Source organism: Ictalurus punctatus, chromosome 9, assembly GCF_001660625.3.
Source record: "Ictalurus punctatus breed USDA103 chromosome 9, Coco_2.0, whole genome shotgun sequence".
NCBI classification, from domain to species: Eukaryota; Metazoa; Chordata; class Actinopteri; order Siluriformes; family Ictaluridae; genus Ictalurus; species Ictalurus punctatus.
In genome coordinates this window covers 15,938,144-15,950,255 of record NC_030424.2, presented here as the reverse complement: position 1 = coordinate 15,950,255, position 12,112 = coordinate 15,938,144, and the positions used below count along the sequence as shown (strand labels likewise).

General features: G+C 37.9%; 1 protein-coding gene across 1 annotated transcript; it reads right to left on the bottom strand.

Annotated features, from left to right (window-relative positions):
• Window positions 1-34: 34 nt before the first annotated feature.
• capn3a (calpain 3a, (p94)) lies at window positions 35-11,353 on the bottom strand. The gene is made up of 21 exons (XM_017475763.3): window positions 10,480-11,353; window positions 9,683-9,752; window positions 8,310-8,428; window positions 8,088-8,221; window positions 7,824-7,992; window positions 7,166-7,249; window positions 6,925-7,019; window positions 6,751-6,828; window positions 6,487-6,647; window positions 5,626-5,795; window positions 5,382-5,393; window positions 4,927-5,135; window positions 3,881-3,917; window positions 3,411-3,488; window positions 3,200-3,257; window positions 3,048-3,112; window positions 2,656-2,724; window positions 2,493-2,571; window positions 1,377-1,493; window positions 1,200-1,258; window positions 35-980 (listed from the first exon to the last, which is right to left on the bottom strand). The coding sequence occupies exons 1-21, from the start codon at window positions 10,729-10,731 to the stop codon at window positions 954-956; spliced, it is 2,142 nt and encodes a 713-aa protein (XP_017331252.2). The 5' UTR covers window positions 10,732-11,353; the 3' UTR covers window positions 35-953.
• Window positions 11,354-12,112: the final 759 nt, after the last annotated feature.

The window sequence follows — 12,112 nt, the reverse complement described above, 5'->3', positions numbered from 1 at the left end:
ACCCAACATTTTCAAAAGGAAAAAAAATAAATAATTGAGCCAAGAACTGAAGTCATTTATTTGAATAAAGAGGTAAAGAACTTGGTATACTCTTCTGACCAAACCTTAAATGTATTCATCACCAAAAGAAAAGTTTAATCTCCACGTATGCAGTGGAAACAAACTCTGAACACATTTCTGAGTTCTGCATTTGAGTGGGTTCTGTTAGGTATTTCCTCTTGCTGTTAATGTTTTTTTTTCCACCAAACAACTTACTAACAGGCTTGTGGAAACAAAGACAGAGGGAGCTTCCGACAACAAAAGTGAATAGCCTGAAAGTGAAATGTGTGAAAACTGATCTTTTATCTAATTCAAGTTCATGGATTTGTTTATCACAGCCAGTTAGTAAAAAACAGAGCAGAGGTATTCAAAGAAAAATCTGAGGTACTGTATTGTAACAGGAAGCAAGAGGTTTCAGGTGTGGGTATATGAGTGAGAAAGAGATCAGAAGACGGGCCTAAAGAGGAACAAAATGAAAGTGTATGAACAGTAGCAAAATGTGGCGTGAAACCTTGAGCAGTGCAGTTAAGGAAGGAAATAAAGTAAAAGTGTTGTAGGATAAAACAGAATTCTAGAGATGAATGGTGCCACCGTGTACACAGAAGATGAGCCTCAGGACACTTAGGAGGCTTCAGTACTGCAAAACCTTTCACATGGTCTAAAACATGCGGTTGAAGAGATGATGACATGCCTGACTACATGTGAATGCCATGTCTCCTGTACTGGACTCTCCGGTATGTGGAATGGTGTTAAAGTTTAGTAATGACTACTTTATGTGAAGATTGTAAACAATTGTGCTATATCAAGGCTAAAAATACACAGAGAGAAGTGGTGGAGGTTTGGAACATTGAGTTTGAGGTAAAGGCTGGTGGTTCTGGTCCTGTTCTTTGGGTTCACCTGGATCCTGAGTGTGTTTAGGCATACAGGGTCAACTGGAGCCACTGTGAGAAAGTAACAATTCAGAGTCGGACATAAACATATGAACAGCTGTATATAGTCCAATCACAACTGCTGCTGAAAATCTGACACAATCCTTATGAATATTAAAGGTGTGGATGGTCTGTGTGTCTGTTGAGCTGTATATCATCAACCTACTGTACTTAATGCCGAGGAACATCAATCAACAAACTCCCTTTTAAACTAACATTTGAGTTATATACCTCCATTATAGACAGCCTGATAGTGCCGTCTCCATCCTGATCAAAGGCCTGGAACGCTCCTGGAAAGAGACCAAGTTTGCTTTGTGTAAAGTAAAGAATGTTACAGTATTAGCAGAAATTTTGTCAAAGTGATCTATTTTAATCACAGTTTAGATGCAAATGGATAACACCACTTACTGAACATCCCCTCCAAACGCACAAGACAGCTGACAAAGCTGTCAAAGTCGATGTTCATGTTCTCATTGGCGTAACGCATTGTCACAATGTTGTACAGTGGGTTGTTGAGACGGAACCCTGAATGACACATAACACACATGACTGCACAGTGACAAGTCCGTTAGAACTAATTCATATTTCAAAACAACTTCAACAAAAAAAAAATGAATATGTCTAGTAAATTTCAGCAGCGTTATACAACAGTTAGTTCTGGTACACTCATTTGATTGGACAAGTAGTGTTCCAAGAGTGCTTATATTTAGTGTAACCACACTGGGACGTATCACTGTATCACTCTGTTTTTGTCAATGTTCACCACATAAAATTCCAATTCTAGCGATAGTTTGTTAAACTGAAAACCTTTCTACAGTAGAGTAACATCAGCGGACATGGCAAGTGATACATATTTATAACTCTTATAATATAAACATAACTTTTGACTTAAAATGCACCTTTAACGGGAACATACACATCGATGTGAGCCGACAGGCTATAAAGTGAGTGTAGCTTCTCTAGGATCTATTTCCTCTAGTGGAGCAAAAATAAACAAAACATTTGGCCATATTGTGTCCAAAATGTCAGGTACTCATTATTAATTTCTTGTTTATAGAACTTTTGTATAAAATCAGTTTTGCACAAGCAAGAGTGGGGTTATACTGTATACGGACACAACGCTGATTACTTCCAGCCAAAGTGAGTATAACTGCCCTCTTGCTCGTGTGATATTGCTTAATTAAGAAATCTTTATCTGTAAATACTTGAATTGTTAACTGATACTAGAATTCATACTAGAATAGTCACCTATACATTATTCATTCAATTGATTTTGGTCATTGACATTATTTTTGCTATGTGTGAGTTATTATTTGAGTGCTGCCTTAAAATATTGTAGTAGTTGTTGATATTCACTGCCATGTCTCAATTCTTAAGAGCCTTAGAAACTGAGCTAACCCTTATGTTAGAGAAAACCTTGCAGCACAGTAGGTCTACATGACAGAGATTACAAAACAGCAAAAATGCTAAATTAAACAGAAAGAATGGCAGTGCTAATATTTGAAATAATCGTATAATTCTTACCTGCATCATTGATTGCATTTCTCATCTCATAGCTGCTGATGAAGCCAGTCTGCTCAGCTTCATAGTGCTTAAAGATTTCCTGCAGAAGAAAAGTCTGTCAGGCGGAACAGTATGTAGAGTATGTGCAAAGTTTCAAAGCATGGGAAAACAGAAGACCCCAAACCTGCCACTCTTTGATCTTATTCCACAACTGTCTACACTCTTGTAGATTGAGTCTGCCTGTTCCATCCATCTAAACATCACAGTCAAGGTCAATATACAGGGCTACATTTCCCATCTTCCTTCATGAACATCAAATTATAAGCAACTGGCAAATAGGGTCAAGATAGACACTTAGGTTCTATTCTAGCACCATAAACTGTCCTTCAGTTTGTCCCTCAGGGGTAGAAACTGTTTTGAAAGAATTGTTTATCAATCAAAGTGTAGTCCATTATACACTGTATATTACAAATCTTTTAAGTAGGAAGTGCGTAATGTATGTATTTTGTGGTTCAACTAGTAAAAAGTGAATTCCCGAGCACATGCTGCATGTACAGATCTTTTTCCAAAGGATACATCCATGAAGGCAATCATGCTACGGCAGCTCTCTAGACTGAAGCCCTCTTTATTCATGTCCTTGTCTGTGAAGGTCGAGAAAGTGAAGGTGGTTTTGTAGATGAATGAATGCATGTAACCGTAAGTGATAATAATCATAGAAATATACATACTCTCAGCCAACACCCTGAACAGGACGTTTCTCAGCTCGTTGGCCGAGATCTCCATTTCCTGTATGATCAGAGAGAACAATAAACATATTGCAGACATTTTCAAAGTGAAAATTATTACTAGTGTTTCTAGTTTTTTATCGGTTGCTCCCCCTCCCCCCTCCAGAACCATACTCTCTGTCCCCCCAGCTTTCTCTGGCTCCCTAGTACTCACATCGCCAGCTATCTGCTGAAAAATGGTGCGGAAATGCTGGTCCTCCTCAGTCTCGTCCCCTGCTGAGGCTGGAGCTGGCTGAGTTAGCATTGGAGTTAAGTGGCAAAGGTAAAAGTATTGTCACAGACTGGACACTTTTTAATTATATGTTCATTACATGTAAACAGGTATTCTACTGCGGATGCTTTCAAACAAACTCTCATACCAATGAACAGTACATGAAGCAACCGGATAACACTCCTAATAGATGCTAATAGTGCAAATAAAGCGAAGAACTTGTTCCATCAGGTTACTGACTAATAGTCTTTGGTATACAGTGCAGGGACCAAGGCGTTCCATTGAAATGAGATGACATCCACTGAAATGAGATCTCCAACTTCTTCTTTCAGCCTTATAGCAGATTTTATGTATAAGATGTTAAACTAGATGACAAAAAATATTGAATTAAAGATGCCATATGCAGCACTCACCACTGGATGGTCAGCTTTGATCCTGTTCTCTATTTCCCTAGGCAGGAATCAACAAACAGTGGTCACTAATGAAATTTTTTTTAAATTAAATTAAATGAACAAGCACAACTGGAGCTGATAGCTGCTCCATCACCAACATTTTCCCTAAATTAAATGTTCATCCAATTGTCTTTCACTGTTCAATCCTTCCACATTACTTTTTAATTTAACTATGTGTCGTCTTTATATTTAGGGGTGGAAAATACTTGAGTAATTGTACTTCTTTACTCTACTCAAGTATTATTTTGGCATACACTCACCATCCATTTTATTAAGAACATCTGTAAAACTGCACATTCATGCAGTTATTCAATCAACCAATCATATGACAGCAACACAATGCAAAAAAATTCATGCAGATACAGGTCAAGAGTTTCAGGTAGTGTTCACATAAATCATCAGAATTAAGGAAAAGTGATCTCTGCGACTTTAATCATTGTATAGTTGTTGGTGTAGCATGCACAAGACATCGAACCTTGAGGTGGATGAGCTACAACAGCAGAAGACCACATCAGGTTCCACTCCTGTCAGCCAAGAACAATCATCTGAGGCTACAGTGGGCACAGGCTCACTGGATCTAGACAGTTGAAGATTAGAAAAAAAATCACCTGGTCTTTTTCCAGTCGTCAACTGCCAAGTTCCGGTGAGTCTGTGCCCATGATAGCTAGAAGGCATGACCTCCATATAATTCAAAAAAGCATGTTGAGATAAGTTTTGCTAACGTTAACTGACTATGTTTAACATGTTATCCACTCTAACAGGCGAATTATGCATGGCTTTGTAGGACAGTTATAGAAAAATAATAATAACATGAACTTAAGAATTGGCACCCTGCCCAGGGTGCCCCCGCATTGAACCCTATGCTCCCTTGGATAGGCTCCAGGTTCTCTGTGACCCAGTAAGGATAAGCGGTACAGAAAATGGATGGATGGATGGATGGACTTGAGAGTCAAGATTCTGGCTGTGCTGTACAACTCAAAACTCACACAGCCATCTATCCTACTCACTCAGAGACATTCTTCTTTTCGGAGAAGACACGGAGGAGAAACTCGCCTTCCTGGTGGGGCTCATAGGTGGAAGGCACAATGACATACTCCCCAGGGCTCAGCCTGAAGCGTTGAGTCACCTCCCGCAAGTTAATGTAGGCCTTGCTGCGAGCCTTGGATGAGTTCAGCTGGAAGAATTCCTTCTGCATGTGCTGCTTGTTACCATGCATCTGACAGACAGACAAAGCAGGACAAAAACATTATACAAAATCAATCAGAACAGTGTAATGTGGTTAGCTGAGAGAGAACAATTCAGTTTCAGGTAAAACTGGTAAGGGAAGAAGAGCATGCACACAGTAGTGTACACAATGCACACTACTCAGCTTCTACGAGAGAGAGAGAGAGAGAGAGAGAGAGAGAGAGAGAGGAGAGTGCACTCAGGGGTCCAAGCACTTCTCTCCATCATTTTTCCATACCTCCTTTGGCACCTATGGACAAATGAGAAAAAAACACAAGATGACACTTTAACTTAATAAAAACGCATCAGTTGTTTAATATTACATCATAATATTATACATAAAAACTGCATTTTCACATAATAAAAATTTCTTTAAAAATGATTTACTCTTCAAATTCATGTATTTTTAATTCTGTTTAAGCACTACAGGAAAGAAATAATTATATAGATGCTATTTACTGGCATGCCCTTAACCCCAGTACCTCATAGATGGAAAATCCAATAGTGAATAAACTGGCACCCAGTTTGCGTTCTTTTCTTCTGTTTTTCTGCATGAGAGCCACCACGAAAGAGCAGACTGCCTCACTGTTGTCCAGGTCGTCATCCTCCTCAAGAAGGCAAAGACGATACTGTGGGTTTGTCCAAAATGTGTCTACACAGAGTGAGAAAAGGTACACATAGTTAATATATAAATACACACAATATAGTTAATATATTATATACTCAAATATAGTTGCATGCAAACATTTGTACACCCTTAAATTATATAAAATGTAGAACAGAATATTAATTTGTATCAACAAGCCATTTAGATTTTACCAATGCTCTTTCATTATCGAACCAAAATGCCCAAATAGTGTTACGATAGTGTTAATAGATTCTGAGTGAACAAAACAAAATTCTATCAGTCTAAAATTTTGTGTTTCCCTTTCTGAATGTGATATAAATATTCTGTAATATCTTGTATACATTTATATCCTAGAAGCTTTTGTAATCTCTTATCTTATTCTCTAATATTCACCTGTCATTCTTCCTAAAATATCTGCTCTAACACTAATTGGCCATGTTTAACCATCAACTCTGTTATAATGCTGACAGAGGTTCATGGCAAACATTCTTACAAAATATTTTTCTATTTAGAAATAGTTAATTTTGCCATATGTCATAGCCTGTTGTTGCAGGCTATACCCACATTTTATTGAAAGTTTTTGGAATGATTTCATTTTCAAATAAACACCCAAGGGGGAGACAGACTTCTGGATTCAACTGTACATATAAACCATTACTTAAAGAGGGTAAGACTAAGACTTTTCATTTACATGAGCATGAATCAAACTGCTTACCTAAATAATTTCTGCAGCCTCCAGCAGAGCAGCCTCTTACCCAGCGGCCCTCATTCACAGACACTGTCCACTTGTGGAGCTTATCATCATCCAGAGCATCAGGGGTCAGGTTACAGATTTCAAGCTTGGTGTAGTTCTTCATGAAATCAGCAAAGGACATCCTACACAATATGGGGGGAAAAAACATTTGCTGAAACGTCACTGGTCTTTATACTGCTTATACTGTTTGTTCAAAATTCAAAGCAGAATTGTAGATTTACTCACCAGAATTCTCCATCTTCTGCAATCTGTTGATGCAATTTTTCTTTTTCTTCCTTAGAGATGGTAGACCACTCCTTTGAACTACATAAAGCCGCCAGGGATTACAATGTTAGTAATACTGCTACTGCACAGTTGAGAATGATTACTTGTGAAAACTCCTTCCAAAAAGTCACTTACTTATCACTCCATGGTCCGTTCCACTCCACTTGGCCCCATGGATTACGGAGACGCACCAGACGCACTTTAGATTCTTTTTGTGCGCTCTGTTTACACTAGAACCACAGTTATCATTAATGAGAACAGCTTCAATCATGCTGGTGCTCAATAAGCATTTCTACAACAAACTTAGAAGTTTCTAAACTTCCATTTGTTCAGTTGGAGAGCAATTTAATTTCATGCGGTCTTACACTTTCTTTACCTCATCCACAGCAATTACAGAATAGGCATGACCTTTCACTAGCCCAGTCGTGGTGCGAGTTTCCAGGCGGGCTGGGACCAAGGCCTGGGATAAAAACAACAACAGCAACAATACTCATCTCTATTACCAGGCTGGAGATAACAGATTTGCTCAAAACCTCTTACAAAAATCCCTTGTAGCAGGATTTTTCAAAAGACATAAATTAGTATTTTACATTAGGGATAGCAATATGGTTATATATCAAGATTGCAATAATAATAATAATAATTATATATATATATATATATATATATATATATATATATATATATATAGTAATCACAATCGTTCGTGGGTCAGTATTTGGTACGTATGATTGGAAGGAGCTGTTTAGCTGTTCATTGTTTACTGATTTTTAATTTATCATTCATTTTCAGTGTATTTTGTAAACAGAGAACAAATGCATTATTAAAATGTTTCTCATTGTTTTTTTTGTTTTTTTTTAAATTCACCGTTACTGTTTCATTGGTTGGTTAGCAAACCTATATATTGTGATATATAGTGTGTAGTAGAAAAATCTTTGTCATGTCGCCCACTGCTAGTGCACATTTATGTGTGCAAATGTTTATGTGCAAATGTAAACAGGAAGAAATCAATTTCTGTATTCAGTGTAACCTACATCAATAGAGCAACCCATGAGGGAGCCTCGCTCCAAGGCCTTTTTCATGATCTTGTAAAGTTCTTTGGGTGCATCCTTCATTTCATAGAACTCAGTTACTCCTCCAGTGAAGTCTTCCATTCCCTCAGCCGTGTTTCCACCTTTCAGAGTCTCGTAAGAACCATGCAGCCTGAGTAATTATAAGCACAAGACATTGTTTCCACTCTGAGACAATTTCAGACTACATATGAACAGCATGGTGAAGGAAATCAATGAGAGTCTTACTTGGCATATGCTTTCTCAAGAAGAACGCTCCAGAATTCATTCCTCTCAGCAGACTTGGTGAACACCAGCTGGTTATTGATGGTAGGAATCCGATCATCAACCACAACATCCACCCAGTCACCATAACGCCAGAACTTTAATAATAAACAGAGAGAACATGTGTTAGAAATACTACCAGCATCGAGACATAGCATTAGACCAATGTTAATGACTAGCACCAACCTGAAAATGAAAGATTCCTGCATAATTTTCAGAGAAACTCTGCTCTTGAGGAACAACCCGATACAGTAGCTTATCGTTCAGAGTAAGGCAAGCAATGGCAGCAAGCAGCCAGCAGTCTCCTACAGAGACCAGAGAAAATGTTAAATATAATATTAATTAATTAATTTGTCTTTACTAGTCGCTTTATCTTGGTCAAGGTCCTGGTGTTTATCCTGATCCTGGGAAAGCTGGGCATGAGGCAGGAATACACCATGCACACAACCAATTTACACATTCATACCTAAGGGCAATTTTGAGTCATTAACATGTTTTTTGGATGTAGGAGGAAACAGAAGAACCCATAGGAAACCCACATGGACCCAGGGAGGACACACAAAACTCTGCTCAGGATCAAATCAAGAACTGGAGATCATATTTTCTCATAATACTTTAATGCAAATGGAATGAAAATCTACCACAGCCATACCCAGATTAGTGGCAGAAAATATATCATGTAATAATGCTGATGTAAAACTAAATGCTAATCTGCCATATATCAAGATTTCCATGAAACTCACAGGTTCAGACTTATATTCAGGAGTTTCAATGTAGTTAATCATAGTTACTAAATAATATGCTTTAAGACATATAACTGAAGGTGTTTAGTTGACCTACATAGTTACTGTATGTATTTTAATATATAACTAGATGTTTCACTTTAGCTGATTACAACCTCAAATATTTCACCAAATAGCACTATTATAATTAATGATCAATAAATAATTAACCAAATATACAAAACTGTATATATATATATATATATATATATATATATATATATATATATATATATATATATATATATATATATATATATATATAAATAGTGCAAAATTATTGAGCACATTGAACATTTCCATTCACTGAAATGTAAAAAAAACAAACTTTATGATTATTTCCAGTTTTAAATGAAAGAAAATTCCCAGAGTTTCAATGTAGCCTCAGACTTTTGGACCCCAGTATATACTGAATATGTATGCAATATTAGCACCAAAAACAGGGGCCCACAGTGCTGACTTTAGCATTTTTGGATTGCACAATGGAACACGCCATGTATCTGCCCTATAGACAACCTTTGTGACTTTAGTCTCTTTTTATTGCTCGTATAGAGCACACAACAATGAGAAGTGCTGCCAGCCAGATTCCCTTCCACTAGAGTAGTCACAATATCAAGGGGCCCCTGCTGGGCTGTGAGCCTATTAACTGCAGCTCAAAAAGCATCCATTAAATAATACTATGGTCCAGACAGGAATGTAAAACTATGGCAGTGGTGACCAGGCTCATTACAGAATTGTCTGTACTGTAATTAATCACTTACATTGAACTAATCTTACCCAAGTCTCCCTGACAGATGTCTGTTCTGCTGGCACCTCCAACGATGAACTGTGGATTATCACAAATATCCTGCAAGGCAGTTGAGTACAATATCAGTACTGAAACAGAAGCTAAATTACACCGCATAATCATATTTATTGGTATTTAAGTGTATAATGTTGCAACACAATCTAATATCAATTTAACTTTGCAATTGATGTATTTTATCATCTATGTAGAAATACATACCGTAAAGAAAAAAACACTACTTATACTATATATTGGTTACTCCTAATAGTTGGTGGTTAGTTTAAAAATACATTGGAATGAGTACATTTATCCATGCAGGTAACTATATTTGATTATAGGCGGTGTGTTGCAAAATAATTAATACCATTTAGGATTAAAATGGTCAAATGGTACAACTAAGGATGCAACTTCATCATTCACAGAGTTTATACAAAACCATTAATTGATGCATTGATAAATATTCAGCACCAGGCGTTTATAAACCTTACATAGTATGTTAAACTGTGTTCTCTGCATTTCATTCGATTCCACTATTATAATGAGGATTAAATGTTATGCTTGCTTTGTCCATCTCTGTTACATGGGTAAACTTTAATCAAAGGGTGATTCATTTGAGCCTTATAATACACAACTAAGAATATCATTACCTATAGCTATGCTGTATGAAGAATTACAAATACTTCCAGTTTTGTAACATTTAATGAATTCATTAAATTAAACCATTACCTGCTCTTTCAAAATTGTAGTTTGACTATAGTAGTAATCTCTGTCCCCTTCCCAGACCTACCTTGGGTCTTTTCCAGACAATGTTCTTGACCTTGCTGGACTTGGGGCCCAGTTCCTTGTAACCCAGGGAATCCACACTGGCTGGGAAGGTATCATCCTCAAATAGCACTTTTTTCTGAAGACAATCCTGTTTCAGGGTCTTAAAGTCCTGGCCACTGAATCGAAGAGGTTTGGTCACAGATCCTTCTCCATCCTTTCTCTCTCTCTCCCGGATTAGCCGGTCACAAAAAAAGCCTGGTGGTGTGTAGGGCATCTTGTCTCACAAAGTTGTTTATTTGATGTTGCAAAAACAGCCTTTGGCCAACAACGTTTAGGCCTAAAATCCCTGGCATAAATCCAAAGCTCTGACCTCTGATTGGCTGTCCTGCTAAATGACGCCCAGTTCACCTGGTCATGGGAGTGGAGGCCAGGGTTTGAGGCAAATGACATTCATGCCACATGTGTACCATGCATGCACATATGCATACATGCATAGCTAAAGTCATTTGGACCATTCCCATTGGCTTGAGAACAATGAGCACTGGTGCTCTCATTCCATCATTGTGGAGGGGATACAAAGGTGAGCAGAGCTGCAAAGAGTAGCTAGTGGGATGGCCTGCCTCAGCAGAAGGCATTCAAGCTCTCTAAACCTGTTCTCAATGCAGCTCAGCATTGAGCAGTCTCAGCATTACTAGAGCACAGAAGCACTGACTGTCCACCATGCAGGTCTACAGTGATGCTACCCTCATGCAAACTCATTCCAAGGCTCACACAAGTGAGTGCAAAACATAATTACTAGCTTAGTCTAAGTGAATATAAACACAGATCTTGCAGCGGAACCATTTTCATGTGGATTGTGAGTTAATACTGTTTCATGGAGGGTTTCAACTGTCAGCTAAGACCCCCCCCCACCCCCACCCCCCCAGGACAATGCTATATTAAGTACCTGAGATTTAATGTGCCTTTAAATGTTACAATATTTGCTATTTAAATATTGCATTCTCTCAAACAGGCAGCTGTTGGAAAAACCTTAAAAGCGTTGGGGCACCACGAGCCACCAGAACATCTTCAATGCACCTTGACATAGATTCAACATATCTCTGGCATTGTACTGAAAGGATGAACAGTATTCTTACAAAAGTTGTTCCCTCAATTGGTGTTTTGATGATGAGAGTGGAGAGTGCTGTGTAAAATGTGGGCCCAAAATCTCACAGATGTGTTTAACTGGGTTGAGGTCTGGTGCCAGGTCATATGATTTACATAATATACATAATACTTATCAGACTCTCACGCACTGTGGATGGGGACATTGCCATCCTAGAAGAGTCCACGCTGATCACGATTGAAATGTTTCATCATATGATAAAGGAGATCAGACAGAAGAACAAGGAGACCCAGATAATGCCAAAAAAAAAAGCCCCCACAACATAATAGAGCCACTTGTTTTCCTTTGAATTTGTCAGCCATCTGTAGATACGATATATTTTATATATAAATGTATATGTGTATGCATATGTATAAATATATATAAAATATGTGAAAATTTAACAGCACGTGCAGAATGTGCAACCGTTTGTGTGTATGCACCACCTGCCACAAAAAAAAAACAGTAACAGACTTACTAAGTGCGTATAAAAAGGTCAGAGACACACCAG

Excerpts from the sequence above, each read along its gene's own strand:
- capn3a (XM_017475763.3), bottom strand. The coding sequence starts at position 10,731 with ATGCCCTACACACCACCAGGCTTTTTTTGTGACCGGCTAATCCGGGAG. Across the intron at positions 7,250-7,823 it reads TCATGGGTTGCTCTATTGAT|GCCTTGGTCCCAGCCCGCCT; the intron begins GTAGGTTACACT and ends TTTTTATCCCAG. Across the intron at positions 3,258-3,410 it reads TTCAGCAGATAGCTGGCGAT|GAAATGGAGATCTCGGCCAA; the intron begins GTGAGTACTAGG and ends CTGATCATACAG.